This window comes from Carya illinoinensis, chromosome 5 (assembly GCF_018687715.1).
Source record: "Carya illinoinensis cultivar Pawnee chromosome 5, C.illinoinensisPawnee_v1, whole genome shotgun sequence".
NCBI lineage: Eukaryota > Viridiplantae > Streptophyta > Magnoliopsida > Fagales > Juglandaceae > Carya > Carya illinoinensis.
In genome coordinates this window covers 2753488-2771461 of record NC_056756.1, presented here as the reverse complement: position 1 = coordinate 2771461, position 17974 = coordinate 2753488, and the positions used below count along the sequence as shown (strand labels likewise).

The window sequence follows — 17974 nt, the reverse complement described above, 5'->3', positions numbered from 1 at the left end:
CGCAACGCACCTCACATTGACCAGTGCAGTTGTCATATGTCAATGGATGATTGGTTGAATTGTCATTCTAAACCAAATCCCAACCCAAAGAACCAACCGTCGATCCCTACTCTTAATTACCTAAAACCAACGGAGCAACACCCACAGATTCATTTTTTGCCGGTTTAAGATATCTCCGTCAATCTGTCACTTTCTTTATATATATCTAGATTTTCAACGGTACATATCCATGTATATTTCCGTTGATCAATGGCGCCAACAGCAGCAATGCTCATTCTATGTCACCACGGCAAATCAACTTCCCCAGCATCTCTTCCTTCTCCAGTACCACTACCACCTGCAACATCTTTTGGGCTTAACCTGATCTCGGCACTGAAGCAGTTTTCGTTAGAGAAAGTCATCTGCAAAGCAAGACCGGATGATAAACAAGAACATGGTGTTGTAACTGTTGACCCTTCTTCTGCGTCGGAGAATGACCTTGCAGAAGCTCTTCAACTCAGCTGCTGGTAGAGAGCGTTTGTGTACCTGGCCTACCACTTCCAGGTCTGGTTTGTTGGGGGCAAGGCTAGTTCTGCTTCCTGCAGGCGTTCTGTGTACTCAAAATTTGTCCGTGTATAACAAACTTTCTTACTAAATGTATATTCAGATCAGTGGCAGTTTCTTTGTTCTTTACGAGCTGCTAACATCGCGGTTAAGAGGCGTACTTTGCATGTAAAGGTTCTTGGATTCTATAAAATCCCGAATTGCAGGTTGACTTTACCAAACAAACACTTGCAAACAAAGGGCATTGGCTTAAACAAACGCTTAAGTATTCCCGTCCAGATTCCAGAAAGAACACGTGGGCATCGCAATATCTATGCATCACACGTGAGAGGGATCCACTATTGACTTCTTATATTACTTGCTTCAAGTGTCAGTTTTCTCAATTTCCCATCAAGTAGAATGTTTACTTACTGAAACTGAAAAGCAAATAAAAATGACCGCCTTAACATAATACCTTACGGTGGGATCGGGAAAATTGACCTGACATTAACATAAGAGCATACCCGGACCGCCACCAAACGGTACACTGTAGTACACCGACTTGCAGTTTGCCAATGTATTTACACAAGTGAAAGCTCTCCAGCAGGAAACGATCTCTTGACAAGTTTAGCCCAGGACTCGTTAGTCTCAGCGATGACTTTAAGAGCATAATCCTGTTTATCAGGCAGAAATAATAACACAAAAAGAGCACTATTATATGTTGGGAGAACAGGCGACGGTAACATTTATAACAACAATGATGATGATGCTATGCACCGAATGTATATTATTACAAGAGAATTGTTATATGCACAAAGAAATTTACACGTAATAAACTTACAAATTGAGGTGATTTCATGGGATCTATTAAATCTATTTTATAATAAAAATAATTTTACAATTTGACATGCCACATCAAGTTACATCAATTTATGAGTTTATTTTTTTATAATCCATTTGCCTATTAAGTATTTCCCTTATTATAATGCTATGTCCTGAGCGTACTCTTCTTATAAATCTTGAAATGGTTTCATCCTGTGGCATTTTTTTTTTCAAAGATAAGGTAAAGAAAGGCAGTAAAGCTCATGTCAAGACTTGACCAAAATCTGCAGTGATTCAAGAATCAGCCCAAATAAACATAGCCATAATTTAATGTACAAAAGGATAACTAACAGCTAGTTCAATTGAAAGTTCCAGTTCCTGTTATCAGTTACTCTTAGGTATGGGAAGTAATGTAATAACTGAGGGAAAGTCCAAATCTAGTCTAAGCTTCTACTAAAACATAATTGGTCAATATTATAAATTGAAGCCTCTTAGAATTATTATAAAGGGCAGAAATGTCTCAATCTCAGGCAAAGTGGGGGATCGCATTCACCACTCCCAGATGCTAAGCATAGAAAACCAGAGAACTAGAAAGAAACAGTACCTTGTTAGCTGCCTTGTTTCCGAGACCAAACTTGGTAGCTGGTTTTCCATCAGGAATCTTGTAGTCTCTGAACCAATCCCTAATTGCAGTGAGAGTTCCCTGAAATAACCATCATATTAGACCTCATCAGGAATTGTATATAGGAGACAATGCACCATTTTTTTTTTAATTTTTTAATTTTATTTTTATAAGAGACAATGAACTCGTTTTCTGCATTTTACCCTTTGGCTATACTATGAACGAATGCTTGAAGCAGTTTCCTTCTAGCACATAAAACCTCAATTTATTTTATATCATTAGCAATTTGTTCATAGATAGATGTGTCCCCAAACAATGTGCTGAGGGAGGGGAAAGGATTAACCATGTTGATAGTAACTTCACTATTATGCTTCTGAGATGTATAAACCACAGACAAATTAGCTGAAATACTCGACCCAACAAAGCCCTGTTTCAACCTTCTTGGTTCCACAACAAGAAATGGTTTACCGCCATTCTCCTTTGTATATGTCTATGTCTTTCTTAAATAATGTTACCTGTAAGTAAGCTTTATAATAAACTTGTAGGTCTCAATTTGAATTACAGGAACCACTTTCATGCAATGTCAAACAATTCTGCCATCCCTATATAGACCAGCCAACTAGTCAATTGTTGCATCTGCATTTTAAGAAACCTAACTCTCTTCCACCCTTGTCCAATTTTACAACCTGGACATCTCTTTATCTTCTTGGTGAATATGATGTATCACCATGAGATTTATGCCAGCCAAAATTCATTGAGAATGAACAATTAATCCCAATTTTACACAATGATCCCATACTATTAAAACTTTAAGTCACAAATACCTTTAAGGCCATGACTTATTCGGAAACTTTCTGGTTGCTACCTGATCTGGTTACAGACATGATATTGCTTCATAAAAAGTTACACAATTTATTACCATGGTGAGTCTCTTCGATAAAAAACCTGACATGGCCACTTAGAGCAAAACCGATGATATTACAACACTGGGCACAATGAGAGGGGGAGGGGCTGATTCGGGAAAATGTATCAACACTTAGAAATGGGCTTACCGCGAAATGCTTCTCAATATCATCGATGTCATTCACAAGAGAAGCTCTTGGATCGTCCAACGAAATTGCAACTATCTTCCAGTCAAGCTCACCTTCATCAATCATGGCCAAAGCCGCCAAGGGCTTGACTTTAAGAATTTGGCCAATCTTTCTCTGACTTTCACCAATCTCGACGACATCAACTACAGGTTAAAAGAAAACAGAAAGGACGTTAGCCTTGATTGCTGTGTAGGACCAAAAATGAAAAACATACAAGAACGGTCAAACCCAAAATAATTGTGTGGTCATATACCTGGATCATTATCCCCCAATGCCCCCTCAACTTCAGAGTTAGCAAAGGATGGGTCTTCCCATGTTTGTGGAAGCAATCCGTAATTCCAATTTATATTGTATCTAACAATCATATAGAAAGATGATTCAGAATTTAGATCTCTAGGGAGTTAAGCTCAATAGTTTTAATGCAATAAAGGATCGACATAAAGTGAAAATAAACCTGAGTCTGGGTGAAGACAGCGAGTTTATAATCACAACTAGCTTATGTAAAATTTCTAGGGAGTTAAACTCAAAAGTATAAAGATAGAAATAAAGTCAGGTTTATCATTATCATCAACTTTTTACCAAACAAAAAATTCTCTATGGAAGACAGCAACTAGTGAGCACTGACACTAGCTGTTTTCCACATTCACAACTAGGGCTTTGCACACTCGACCAGCAGTTGAGCTTAGATATGCTTGCATGAAAATATATATGATCACAAATACAAGCACATAAATTAGGATTAGCAACATATGTCCAAAGAAAAACTAAGATATCGAATCTTACGGATGGTATCGAAGCTTTCCCTTTTTTGTATCCTGCTTTATGGGAGTGTATGGCTCATCAGTGGCAACCTCCATCTTTGCACTTGATTCTTTGGGGATTTCAACAATAAAGTTGAAAACACCGTTTCCCAAGTGCAATGGAATATCATGCCAAGGGGAAATCTGTTACAGAAAGAAATAAGTTCTTTAAATATTAGCAGGTAAAGACAAGAAGAAAAGTTGTTCTCTTTTATCTTATAACAACTTGTCATTTATTTCCTTACTCCATCTTTTCCAAACAGTAGACAGAATAAAAAAAAGGCTAAAACCATATCAGAATACTGAATTAATGGGAGACAAGAAGAGAGATCTCAACTCGGCCCAACAATTATATTGGTTGTGCAAAAATTGTTGCTTCTCCAGACAAGAAGTACTTTACTTGTTTTCTCTTCCTACTTTTGGCAACCACCACCTTTCATTGAGATTCTAAAAAGAAACTGAAGGAAAAAGGGGAAAGGAAACAACTTGAATATTGATGTCATGTTTGTGTTCCTTTGCAGTTCTAAAACTAGCTATTCACCTCATTCAGAACTCGATTATACTTTCATTTCCTACGTCTTCAAGGTAACCAGAAGTGCTTACAAAGGTCGGAAAACTCTATTCCATGTCAAACACATATGGGGCAATTTGAACCAGAAAATCTTTCTCTTAACAACTAGCTAGATAAAGTCGAACTATACTTAATTTGCCAGGAAATCAAGGAATTGGAAAAATCTGATACCAAAAGACATAACTTCTCGCTTTTCCTCACGCATTCTCTCGACAACCAACACAAATATTAGAACGGTAGAATTAATTAAGCAAAAGAGCTAGTTTGTTCAAAACTATAGTTAATCATCCATTTCCCACATTTCCTGTCAACCAAACAATGCACCAAATGACGGTTCAGTAGATGAATATTCAAACTTGGAAGGATATATCACAATCGATTTCCCATAGATTCAAGACTCGAACTTCTTTTTACATTCCGGTGGATCAAACAAGACTCAAGAGAATTGAGAGAGAGTACCTTCTTGCCGGAACTGTCAGAGAAGAAGAGCCTGTAGTCTAGGGTTTCGGGCGGACCCGCCTCTTTGATCTGAACCTCGGGGTTGTAAATAGCACTACAAGTAAGCAACCTCTTAACCGACGACGCTACCCTCAAGTTCTTGAAACAGAGGCTGTTGCTGTAAGGCGCATGTTTAAAGAGGAACGGCTTCTTGAAGAGCAAGCAAGAGGCGTTGGCTTTGCTCGCTACGGCAACGGCTGTCGTGGCCGCCATGCTTGGCTTGGTTTTGGCTTGACTGAGAATCCGACCGTGAGACTGGAGAGTGAGAGTGAGAGCCACGGAGAAGATGGTCAGGGGTTTTGCGTTTTTTAGTGGTGACGTGGCACCATCCAATTGGTTTGACCGAAATAGTAAATAGACAGTAAAATAATAATAATCCTACCATTTTCCATAAAAAATACTCTTGACAATTATTTTTTGCAGCATATAAAAATTAAAAATAATTGATAACGATTGTTCTTCGGCATCCCCAAGATCCGAGATACCTCAGTCTGTCTGAATTTCACAAGCATTACATGGTATTATTTGATCGGGTACAAGATCTTTCACACATCTTTTGCAATGGCAAAGAAGCTTCTGGAAGTTCGAACTTGAGCAGGAAGAGTCAAGACTCCCCCTTTATTACTGATACGCACAAAACGATTAGCTATAAACCCTAGACCTCCCCAATTCTCGTAAACCCTGCTTCTTCTCCCGGTTTATTTGCATGTGGGGTACTTCAAAATGTCTTCGTCCGAGATTGAGGTTGTGTCAGCGGACTCCAATGCCCTGCAAAACCCGAGCGGTGTGGCTGCGATCGACGTGTTCTCCGCCTGCGCATATGGGGATTTTGAAAAATTGAGGAAGTTCGTCGAGGAAGACGGCGCTTCTCTCTCTCAACCTGACTCGAATGGGTATTACGCTCTCCAGTGGGCCGCTCTCAACAACTTCCCTGACATCGTGCAGTACATCATTGTGGTATTCTCAACACTCCGGCATTTGTGTATGTATGTGTATATGACATGAAAATCTTCTGAATGGAGGATTTCTTTGGCGGTCTTGTTCCAACTAGCCGAATTGGTGTTATAAATGAAAAATAACACTACCTTTATGAATATATGTGTTAATAGATGGATTATGTAGTGGTTTTGTTGAGGTTGGTTTGAATTTGGGTTTCACTAGAAAAGGAAGGAAAAAAGATAATACCTTAAAATAATCCGTTGTGGTTGATTGAACATATTTTATACATTTATTATTTGGATTGCTGGATTATGGATTGGGTGGGGTTTGATATAGTTGGATACGTTGTTCTTTTTGTTGGTGAAGCATGGGGGAGATGTCAATGCAACTGACAATGTGCAACAGACCGCTCTGCATTGGTCAGCGGTTCGGGGAGCCATTGCTGTCGCAGATGTGCTCTTGCAGAATGGAGCTCGGGTTGAAGCAGCTGATGTAAATGGGTATCGGGTAATTGTCTCTCCTTTTTTTTTTTTTTTTTTAAATTTCTTCTTTGGAATTTGGGGTTGGTCATTTTGTATGTGTAAATAACTAATGGTTGCTTTGACATAAGTATTGGAAATATTATACCAGTGAAAATGATTAGGATATTGATAGGCCTCCTTTCATGCATCTCACGTTTTTATAATAGAGTTGTGACGGGACTGTGATTTTGGTTGGCCTGCTGTTATGGGCCATCTTTTAATGGACACCGGTGGCTATATTACAAAAAAAAAAAAAAAAAAAAAAAAATCTCTTAAGGATTTGAGCTGTGGTGGCATGATTGATTGCACTTCTTAAGTGAAAATTGTTGATAAATATAGGTAACATATGTAAGAACTAGTTAGGTGTTTCCCATTCTGTCGTTTTCTTTAAAAGGCAAGGAAAAAGAAAAGCTTGACACAGGCATCCATGATATGGGCATGCACCTTATTGCACATGCGAGGTTTTGGTCAAGCTTCACATTGTGCATGCAACTAAATAAATAAGCAAAACTGTTACGAGGACAATGTATGAATATTGCTTCAAAGATGATGATGGTTTACAACATGATGAGTTGTGATTTTTAACATGCTCCCAAATGATAAATCCAATGAACTCAAAACAACTTATTGTTCTCATATATCGCTTATAGACCTTCCTTCAATCACTCTTCTGCCCACTTCTTCTGGAATATAGTGAATATTGAGGACTTGAAACCTGATTTATAAAGGTATACCATGCTCAAGATTTTTCTCTGGCTGCATGAAGATGAAAATACAAAGCCTAATGTAGTTTGAAAATCTATATGAAATTTTCCACTCGCGATGCTGATTCAGCTGAAATTTGCTCTGTTGTGTTAGCGGCCTATTACGACCAGTTGAAGCTTTAACATGCAATTTCAGGTTAAATCTTTTGACCTGTTCTTCAGGAAGTTGAAAATTTTGCAATGGCTAAACAGGATCCTCATGGCTGATCTTTAATAGTTTGGAAAAATGCTTTTTAACTTGAGCTTTGTTCCCAATACTTTGATGCAATCTGCCAAATAGGTGTACCAGCTTTCACCATTATTTACAACCCTGATCTCTGTGAGTAAGAAGCCTCAACTGTTGGTGAGCATATGTATTTTTTTTTTTTTAATGGGCAATCAAGAGTTTTATTTGTAGAAGTAGGCAAAGCCCAAGTACACAGGGAGAGCATATGTATGAAGTTATCTACAAAGTTAAGAAATGCATAGATATATTGGTGATAGGTTATATGAGGAACTTCTTTAAACTGCTAATTATGGGTGAAAGGGGTTCAATTCCAATTAACTTGGTGTTTTGTGGAAGTGAGTTCTTAATGTTAATTGCCAATGTATTGCTTGCATGTAATTGGGATAGATCTCCAAAAGTGTGTTATTAACATACTTGCATGTTTACTGCAGGCAGTTCATGTTGCTGCTCAATATGGACAAACAGCTTTCTTGAATCACGTTGTTGCAAAGTATCAAGCTGATTTTGATGTACCTGATAATGAGGGGAGGAGCCCTCTTCACTGGTATGTCTATAAGCAATTGATTGTAATATTTTCATCATGACATGAGCTTTGCAGTTTGTCTTTAACACTGTTTTATGTTGGGCGGTTGGGGCGACGGCACAGGTTGTTTGATCTTGCAAATTCTTTCTATATATATTTTTCGTTTTCCTTCTGAGGTAAATTCAACAAATGAACCCGTACGGTATTCTCCAAAAGGGTTTATGCACTCAACTCGATTTCTGCGAGCACTTGAGCAAGTGAGCTAAGCCTTCAATTTAGTGGTTTCTAGATCATGAACTTTTTTAAGTCAGAGAGTCATGGAGCTAAGTAAAAGTACAATTTGGACCATCATTGAATATTCTATATTATGCATCTTTGTCATGGTGAATCTCCTGTATGATAATTTAAATGCAAGTATTTCATGTTTGGAAGAAATTTAGTGCAAATAAATGGAGGAGGTGTGATATATCATGATATATGTAATAGTTTTGTAAAAACTGGTACTGGGCTGCTGATTTCCATGTTTAAATTTTGATTGTGTTTCTTACCAGTAGAAAAAATTTGATTTTATTTTAATTCTTAAGGAAAAAAAACAAAAAACAAAAAACAAAAGAAAACTATCAAAGACTTGTCTAGGAAACTTTGCATCTAACTGTTAGATCAAGTTTTGATCAACTATTCTTAATCGTTTAAATTATGAGGTCATTAGCTTTGGTATTGATATAACTTGGAAATATAGAGATTTTTCTAAGCTGATTAAGTGAAAATGTATGCTTCTCATGTTTCCAATACCAGGGCTGCATATAAAGGATTTGCAGATACAATTAGATTACTTCTATTTAGAGATGCATGGCAAGGCAGACAGGATAAAGAAGGTAAGTAACTCAGGGATTGATCTTCTGGAACTGGTTTTATGATTTTATGATTTCTCAATTATTAATTTAATATTCCAGTTCAAATCCAGTGATAGTGTGATTCTAGAAATAGTATGATTCTGGAAGTTATATTATATATAGCAGAATGTGGTAGAATTCCCTGATAATACCATTCCAATTCTTTCATAGCTGACAACATAAAACACCAACAGTGGCAATTATGAATCTATGATAGATCTCTAAATTCATTTTCATTAGTAGAATATATATATACTTGCAAATCTTTAAATTGATATGCTTTATATTTATAGTATAAAAGAAATATAAAACAAAATAAATATTTGTTTAACTATAAAGAAATTTATTTGGTATATAAGAAAATACTCTCTTGTGGAAGTTTGATTGAGTTTCTAATCATAGTTTAGAAATGTGGAGGCGACTTGAGCAAATTCCTGTCTGCCCTTTTTCGGGATGAATGACGATAGGTATAACCCCCACTCCTCTAAAGAAAATGAGATAACAGCGCAGACCAACGTAATTGAGTACTTTAGAAGCTCACCTTACCTGACTGTGAGATCTTTTCATCAGGTCTCTCCATATGTCTAATGACTATTGTATAAGTTCACTTTGTTTTCTTTTAATTTAGAATTTTTGGGTAAGTTGGCATGTGTAATTGCTTTGCGGTAGAAACACAAATGGCCATAAAATTTCCCTGACATTTTTTGTTATAAGTAATTTCCCTGACATTATTGTAGACTGTATTTTGAAAAAAATAAGAAGTTTTTCCCCCTTTTTTATGAGTAAAATAATTTCATTCAAGCACAATAGGAAATATGATTACTACAACAACATGGAGAGCAGGAACTAAAATCTAGTTACACCTGATTGTACTTGATTTCTGAATTTTATTTTATTGTAACTCCATGACTTGCATAGATGCAAATAAATAATGAAAATTTTATGCTGAGGTAAGGAAAAATCTTGTAATTGATTGAGTACTTAGCCAACCTGGAATATAAATGCACGGATAAGATATTCCAAGTACTCCACCAACATTCTGTCAAAATTCGTGTTGATCTACATTTCAGTGGCCTGGACCATTTGTAAAAAAAGGTGGCTTTGGAAATTGTGCTAATGTTGAATATCATATGAAAGGTTGTACCCCTTTGCACTGGGCTGCAATAAGAGGAAATGTGGAGGCATGCACTGTGCTGGTACATGCCGGCATGAAACAGGAACTGGTGGCGAAAGATAATGCTGGATTTACTCCTGTTCAGCTCGCATCTGATAAAGGTCATCGGCATGTTGCTCTTTTCCTTGTACGTATTTTTGTATCTTTCTATTGATATTGCCCATGTTTTTATACTCCTGCACAAAAGAATTCCAAGTGAGAGTTTTAGATATGAGCAACTGTGATTATCTGAGGTTTAGTGGTACAATTTTTATAATTTGTTTTGGACAATGAATTATGAAGCTCGATTTGTATGCTACTATCAGTAGCACGTAGTTTTGTAATTAGGCTCTTCTTCGTATATCTCTTATGTACTCGGGCTTTGCCTATTTACGTGGATCAATAAAACTTCTTTTACCTATCAAAAAAAGAACTACTGGGAGAAAAAGTACCATATTGATCCACATTAGCAACTTGGCTAGGGCTTATCTGGAAAACTGACACCTGTTATCATAGACACGATTCTGCTCATCAGCTAATTCTACACAATGCCCAAATTCGTTTTTTTTTTTTTTCTTCACGTTTATATTGAGTTTACTTTGTTCCAAACTTGGTTGCTCAGTCTTTAAATTGTTCATACCTTATAATGCATTGCACATGATCATAATCTTTTTTTTTTTTGGGCAGTCTAATGCACAGCGGACTCACAGCAACAACAACTGTGTAAACAAACTTTGCCATGGAAAGATGGCGGATATAGGTTATGCTCCTATTCTATTCTGCATTATAATTATTCTCATGGTTCTCTTCATCAACTCAGTTCTTGCAGGTAAATAAGCTCTTTTTTTTTTTTTTTTGCAATTTCCTTCCAGTTGCAGATGGAGGTATGCTATATTTTCAATCATGACTGACTTTTACTACTTGTGCTAGCTCCTAATCTTACAAAGGTTACCGCTGTTGTTGGACTTTGGGGATGGACTGCTGTTTCTCTAGCGATTGTTTCACTGATTATGTTCTACAAGTGTAGTAGGTAATCTTGTGCTCTGCCATACATCTGTTTTACCAGTAGTAGGTTTTGGCCTTTGGTGGTTATCTCATAGCACTGTTTCTAGACTACAGTGTAATGCGTTTTTATACATCTAGAAGAGTGCTGCTACATGGAGCTTGTCATTATACCATAATCTAAATTACCTGTGTGACATTCTCTGGTTTTTTGGTACAGTAAAGATCCCGGTTATGTGAAAAGGCAGGGAGATGTCAGTAGTCATAAAGATACAGAGGTGTGTTCTATCTCTAATGTAGGACATGTTACCTATTGTACTGTGCGGCCTATTACAATAAAATTGCTTACTTCAAAGTGAGGTTATGTGGGTTATATGTGGATCATTCAGATATGTTTAATTGGATAATAAAAAAAAGAATAATATGTCGGGTTTTAGAGTTCACCACCCAAATCCGAATCTATTAGTTAGTGGACGTCCTGTCCTGTTGTCCAATTCAATCTGTCCACCAAAAAGTAAATGATACAGCTGAAACATATTATACATAAGAGTCTTAAGTTATAGTCTATTCTGTGCTGTGGGACTCATGCAGATGTAACTGTATTCCAAATGATATTCTGATCTTCTGCAGGATCTTTTGTTGAATATTGATCTAGACAGTTCCCCTATATGGACTGGTAATTGGTCTCAATTATGCCCTACCTGCAAGGTTTGCTTGATGAAAATTTTCTTTTCCAAGTTTTTTAGATAATACTCTAAATGTTCTTCTATATGCATATAAACGACTGAGTTGCTGTCTTCAATAGTTTTAGTGAATTTTCTCAATTCCTTCTTTTCAGATAATAAGGCCTGTTCGATCCAAGCACTGCCCCACATGCAAGCGATGTGTGGAACAGTTTGACCATCATTGCCCGTGGATCTCTAATTGTGTTGGGAAGGTAAGAACTACTAAAACTATTTAGTCCAAAAAAAAGGAAAATAAAACCTTGTGCTGGATTCATAAGATTGTCTTTTTGTAAAATGGGTAAGATACATGTTATTAACAATTGTATCAGTAAACTATTCGTATTTTGTCTTTGAAACATCTTTTTTGGGTTTCTTACATCTTCTCAGTTTCATCCATTCTTCTGTTGAATAAATTGTGCAATAATGGAAAAATAAGAGGCTATATGTGATTCTGCTACTAAATTTGCAGCATTAGTGTTTCCGTTTTTCTTTTTAATCCCTTTTCTTTCAATTAGCTTCACTGTCACCTTGATGATGCATGTTGCAGAGGAACAAGAGGGACTTCTTTGTTTTTCTTTGCCTGGGAACTTTGACATCATTGCTTGCTGCAGCAGTTGGAATTCAAAGTATGGTGGTTTAATCTTAGCTGGTGCATATATTTTGGTATGGGTTTTGTCGTTTCATTTTTGGACTAGATAGCGTCCTTGTTTTTGTCACAGGGATTTGGACGGAGATACCAGTCTTGCCAGCTGAAGAAACATGGATTCATCATGTGGTAGTTCGACATCCTGGTGGTGTTGCATTTTTGCTCGTGGACATTATTATTTTACTTGCGGCCACTATCTTAACTGTGTCACAGGCCACGCAGGTGATTTAATAAACCATTACCAACAGATTCTTGAAGAATGTTTATAACAAAATATATATATTCTCAAGCACGCTGCCTGGGAGTTTGTATGTACACACACTTGTTCATGTTGACCAAAAGATGCCACGGTATGTGGGGCTGTGGAAAATTGACCAACTGCATTGTCTGAGATTGGGAGACTGATTAGTGGAATAAGGGATGCCTGATTATGTTATTGCACAGAAGAAAGGGATGAATAGAAAGATTGGGATTATGAAATCTTAGGTGCAGTACTTATAGCACTCCACAGCTATTATGTCACAGAATAGCACTTTCTAGTACTTGCATAAATTCATGAAGTATCTAACATCTTTGAGTTCCAACATACCATTTTTTACCGTTGCACTCCATAATCTAATTTTGGGGAAGTAGAACACTGATGCATAACTTTATTTCTATATTAATGTCAATTATATATATATATAAACATACATGTAAGATGCTAAAAAGATATCTGCTAACTCTCAAAAGCTCCGCCTTGAAGCCTTCATAAATATGAATCTTATGCCATCCTGATGTTTCCAGTTACTGTCTTCAGAACTTCCGAATAATGATTAATTGTTAATGGATTGTTTATATTTGTAACGCAGATAGCTCGAAATATCACCACCAATGAATTTGCAAATGCCATCCGTTATGGGTATCTTCGTGGTCCAGATGGGCGGTTTCATAATCCATATAACCATGGGTGCCAAAAGAATTGTGCAGATTTTCTTATTCGAGGCTACACAGATGATGATGAAATTGCTTGGCCTCCATTACAGCAAGTTGCTAGGTAGAGTTATCGCCATGATGTGCAGCTTTACAGCTAAGCTTGGCTTCTTGTTTTCTCCCCCAGTCTCGATCATGGTGGCCGCCTCACTCTATTATGGTCCTGTATCTGTTGTTGTATAAACCGTTGATCGGTTAGGGATACAACAGTCCAATTTATAGTTACCCATGTGTATTATTGATTACCATCAGATAGAAAAGAAATAGAATATATATATATATATATTTAATTTCTGTACAATGTTCTATCCTGTATTCCAAAATTGACTTCGAGGAACCTGTTTATACAAGTTCTCATTAATAATGGGAAAAATGAAGAGTTGAGCGTAATTTAACAAAGCTTCATTGGGAAACTCTTGTAGTTTATGAACTCGCAGGTGTTCTGCTTTTTTGTCTCCCCGAGATTTTGGACTTCTAATTCTTCCTGTTTCAGCGTTTGCTACTATAGTTTTAACATTACCATTATAACCACTAGATCTCTTGACATCTTCGCCCAAAATGTAACACAGATTATATATTACCATAATCGAAAGACAGGCAGCACAAGTAGAAAGTTCCAAACATGCCCTCAAAATGTAATGAGAGAGCTATGGGTGGATTAATCTCAAGAGTCGAGAATTTTGGTTGATGTTGGAAGTTAGGTTGATGTTGACGGAAGTTAGGTATCATGCATGGAAGTACTTCCAAGAATGCTGGCTGGACCCCTTTCTCGTATGTATCCTGATGGTGTAATTGCTAGGGACTCTTGATATCAAAATGCAGCTGCGTAGAAATTAGAAATGAAATGATCGGCCGTTTCACACTTGCCAAGTCCACGTTTTCCCCACTTTCGTGGAGGTACTGTAAATTGGAGTAGAGACCAATAGGTACCCATATGGCAGATCTTGGATTTGCAATCAAGCCATTTCACACTTTGCCAAGTCCACCTTTTACGCACTTTTGTGGAGGTACTGTAAATTGGTGTAGAGACCGATAGGCACCCATATAGCAGATCTTGCATTTGCAATCAAGCCATTTCACACTTTGCCAAGTCCACCTTTTGGCTACTTTTGTGGAGGTACTGTAAATTGGTGTAGAGACCGATAGGCACCCATATAGCAGATCTTGCATTTGCAATCAACGTTGTCAAACTTAGGCCTCTGCCATTGATCTACTGACTTCAGCAACGTCAGCAACTTTTGATTCCAAGTTTCTCGGATTGTTTTCAAAAGAATATATGTCCCTGTTCCAGTTTGAATTTCTTCATACACCACTATTTCTTTGCATACCGAGTCATCCCATTTAATCATGAGCCGACCTCTTTATGAGTCGGTTTGACAGGCCACAGTGGCTCAACAATCTGTGCACTTGGCCACGAATCACCACTGTATTGGTTCAAACTATACAAAGTCAAACGAAACTTTTGGAATTAAAACCAATTATTTTGTAACCTATTTGTATAGATGACACGTCTGAACTCACATGGGATTAAACTGTTATGGGTTGGGTTACCAGCTTGTGTAAACAGACTGGCTTTGATTTTGAATGTGAAGGAAGAAAATAAGATGGGGGGTCGGCAGCTTTATGATAGACTTTTGTGAGGGGCCACATGTTTAGGATTAGTGTGTAGATTAGCGAAGGATTGAATGAAATTTCAGCGGCTAGTTGGTGAAGCTTCCTCCTAAAAGTCCACAAAACAACAAAAGTGATTTACTTATGGGTTATGATGAGTACCAATTTGTCAGCTTGAAGTGACCCGCTTGGATATAATAAGTGATTTTCCTATGCATAATTGCAATAAACAATGAGTATCAGAATGTCTATGGCCAATTAACAACAACAACAACCCGTGATAAAGAGCGTGCAACTATAATCCTCTATATAATGAACCAGAACTACCAATGTTGAAGAAGCTGACGGTCTCTATCCTCTAGTGGGCAAGGAAAAAGGAAAGCTTTGGTCATTACTGAAGGGTGAGCTTTCTTATTACCAAGACTACATTCTTAGCAACACTTTTGATGGCCTGTTTGTTGTTATTCGGAGATGGGATTATTAGAATTGAAAACCCAACTAACCAGCTTTAATTGTTGACTTCTCATGCAGGACTCTTCCTTGAGCTCTCTTGATCAATAAGGAGTTCTTCCAATGGAGATTTCTTCCATAGGAGGGTTATCTGAACTGGTAAGGGGTAATGTGCTTCTGCAATCATGATTATCCATGAAATCTAGAAGCACTTCTGCAACCTTAATGGAATTCTATGAATAAGGATGTTACTAAAATTTTTGTTTTGAACAAGTCAATATTGTTGGTATTCTATATACGAGTGCTATAAGATAATGATAACGAGGAAAATATCAAATTTGCAGGGTATGGAGGATCCTAGGTTCATCAATCAGTGGCACATGAACTCTGTTGATGAGCTCAGCATACTACCACTAGCAGCTACATTTGGAGAGAGTTTGCAACACTCATTCACTCAACCAAACTTCAATCTCAAAAACGCCATGGCAACTCCTCAGACTGGTACTGACATACCCATGAAACAGCTCAAATCCAACGGCTGGAACTCTTACAAACTTGAAGATGCATCATATCCCCAACTTCCTCCTACTCCAAACGTTCTATCATTTGCCAATGCGAACTATGCAAATCAAATGGGGATTGTAAAGCCTAAAGAGGAGGCAGTATGTTCCCAGAGCGTGAATACCCTTCCTTCTGATATTTTAATTTCTCAAGGTTCCTTGGGGAACCAAAATTATGTATTTAAGGCCTGCCATGGTGGTAAGAGGATTAGCACAAGCACTAGACTTTCTCAAACACAAGATCACATTATAGCAGAAAGGAAAAGGCGAGAGAAGCTCAGCCAGCGGTTCATTGCTTTGTCTGCTATAGTTCCTGGCCTGAAGAAGGTATCAGATTCACTAAAAATTTTGTTTTCTTGATGTTGCCTCTTGGATTATTTTGTTCTTTTGTTTATATTTTTATTATCCCAGAATTGATAGAACACAAAAGAAAATGAGATTAGAAAGTATAAACTTAGCTTTCAAACAATACATATATATATATAATTGCTAAGCTGGAATTGGACTATACCATCTCTTTGACTACATCCTCTAGGTATCTTATCTAAATTATCTGCCAGCCTTGTTAAACCGCCTCTGTATAAAATATATCTTGTTTTCCTTCTCTGTCATTTTCAGTTGTAATTGTTCGATCAAACTCATCTGAAAAAAGGCAAGAGATTAGTAATACATGATTCAAATATAAGTGTTTCTGCTAAAGAATTATCAATGCAAACTCAAATTTTCATGTTGTTGATAGATGGACAAGGCTTCTGTTCTTGGTGATGCTATTAAATACCTGAAACAACTGCAAGAGCGAGTAAAGACACTTGAGGAACAAACTACGAAGAAAAACATAGAATCAGTGGTCTTTGTAAAGAAGTCTCAACTCTTCGTTGAATGTGACAACTCCATCTCAGGCAGCGAACCGCTCGATGAGCATCTACCAGAAATTGAAGCAAGGTTCTGTGACAAAAATGTCCTCATAAGAATTCACTGCGAGAAAAGGAAAGGAGTGCTAGAGAAATCGGTCACTGAAATTGAGAAGCTCCACCTAACAGTCATTAATAGCAGTGTCATGACATTTGGGAGTTCTGCTCTTGATATCACTATTATTGCTCAGGTTATTTCTTAAATTCTTCCATGGACCGAATCTGGGGATTTCCAACCACAAATCTTTTAAAGTATAGTAGCTTCTTAGAGTGGAAATTCAATACGTTTTCGTGCTCCTGGCGTAAGTCCTAATTTTGGTGTTGCAATGAAAAGATTGTTTTTGTTCAAAGGTCTCTAAAAATGAAAATAATTGCACTAAATGAAGCCTCACACACACGACACGCAACCAGAATTTTTCTTTTTAAAAAGTTCTCCCCCATGAATGTCCTCTTAACATTGTGCAGATGGATGAGGGATTCTGCCTGACGGTAAAGGATCTTGTGACGAATCTGCGCTCAGCTATTGAACTTATCCTGTGAAACGAAGTTGCAATTTCATCTAAGATGTGGAATAAACACTTTCATAGTTTTTTTGCTGCTGCTAGAAGCTTCAGAAGACTAGGAATAATCCTCAAATATACAATCGATCCTTGTCTTATCTTTTTACTTAATTTCTGCTTACAGGGCCTGTAATGGTTTACCATCTTAGACCATCTATTTTTAAGCTTGTTTGCTGTGAGGTCCATTTATCGGGTGGGTTTTTTTCTTTTTTTTTTGTTAATTTTTGCATGGTTAAATTCTTGACCATGTTAATGACCCACCTGTATAAAAAGAGTGACATGACAGCTTGTTTGGGCTTTTTTTTTTTTTTTTTTTTTTGTGTGTGATGTTGAAAGAATGTCAACTGAAACTGTGTTGTGCCCCCTTCTCTCCTAAAGTGGTTGAAGAGGGAAAATGGTTTTTTAGTGTAGACCAGCAGGCCTCTGTTTCAGTAGTTGTTGCCTTGTCATGTTTTAGGGGTACCTTGAAAGAAAATTCTTCTTGGACCTCTTTTCTCCCTGTAATGCTGTAATGTCATTGGATTGTAACAGTTTCAGTTGATATAATGCAATAATTGTGACTTTTTATGCATCTTCCGTGAATTATTCATAC

The 17974-nt window shown here is 37.2% G+C and overlaps 3 protein-coding genes and 1 long non-coding RNA gene across 9 annotated transcripts; 2 read left to right on the top strand and 2 right to left on the bottom strand.

Moving 5' to 3' along the window:
• Positions 1–787: 787 nt before the first annotated feature.
• LOC122309448 (soluble inorganic pyrophosphatase 6, chloroplastic-like) lies at positions 788–5213 on the bottom strand. 2 transcript variants are annotated; one of them, XR_006242433.1, is made up of 7 exons: positions 4888–5213; positions 3841–4001; positions 3311–3411; positions 3019–3200; positions 1949–2047; positions 1047–1196; positions 788–959 (listed from the first exon to the last, which is right to left on the bottom strand). XR_006242433.1 is itself a non-coding variant. In XM_043122947.1 (6 exons), the coding sequence occupies exons 1-6, from the start codon at positions 5137–5139 to the stop codon at positions 1104–1106; spliced, it is 888 nt and encodes a 295-aa protein (XP_042978881.1). In that variant the 5' UTR covers positions 5140–5212; the 3' UTR covers positions 788–1103. The 2 variants fall into 2 exon arrangements, 1 of the variants encoding a protein (XP_042978881.1); XM_043122947.1 differs by having other exon boundaries at positions 788–1196; positions 4888–5212.
• A 124-nt stretch (positions 5214–5337) lies between these two features.
• Positions 5338–13689, top strand: LOC122309446 (probable protein S-acyltransferase 23). 4 transcript variants are annotated; one of them, XM_043122941.1, is made up of 14 exons: positions 5340–5883; positions 6232–6372; positions 7431–7493; positions 7808–7920; positions 8695–8774; positions 9930–10093; positions 10633–10774; positions 10876–10975; positions 11168–11225; positions 11578–11655; positions 11786–11884; positions 12220–12298; positions 12392–12540; positions 13170–13689. In XM_043122941.1, exons 1-14 carry the CDS (start codon positions 5650–5652, stop codon positions 13356–13358), a joined length of 1689 nt encoding a protein of 562 aa, XP_042978875.1. In that variant the 5' UTR covers positions 5340–5649; the 3' UTR covers positions 13359–13689. The 4 variants fall into 4 exon arrangements, with proteins under 4 accessions (XP_042978877.1, XP_042978875.1, XP_042978876.1 ...); XM_043122943.1 differs by lacking the exon at positions 11578–11655 and having other exon boundaries at positions 5338–5883; XM_043122942.1 differs by lacking the exon at positions 7431–7493 and having other exon boundaries at positions 5341–5883.
• A 1539-nt stretch (positions 13690–15228) lies between these two features.
• LOC122309447 (transcription factor bHLH25-like) lies at positions 15229–17953 on the top strand. 2 transcript variants are annotated; one of them, XR_006242432.1, is made up of 5 exons: positions 15229–15302; positions 15433–15510; positions 15696–16238; positions 16651–17124; positions 17288–17953. XR_006242432.1 is itself a non-coding variant. In XM_043122945.1 (5 exons), the coding sequence occupies exons 2-5, from the start codon at positions 15475–15477 to the stop codon at positions 17360–17362; spliced, it is 1017 nt and encodes a 338-aa protein (XP_042978879.1). In that variant the 5' UTR covers positions 15229–15302; positions 15433–15474; the 3' UTR covers positions 17363–17953. The 2 variants fall into 2 exon arrangements, 1 of the variants encoding a protein (XP_042978879.1); XM_043122945.1 differs by having other exon boundaries at positions 16651–17013.
• On the bottom strand, positions 15578–16832 carry LOC122309450. The gene is made up of 2 exons (XR_006242435.1): positions 16690–16832; positions 15578–16553 (listed from the first exon to the last, which is right to left on the bottom strand). It is a non-coding gene; the product is annotated as an uncharacterized LOC122309450 (long non-coding RNA).
• Positions 17954–17974: the final 21 nt, after the last annotated feature.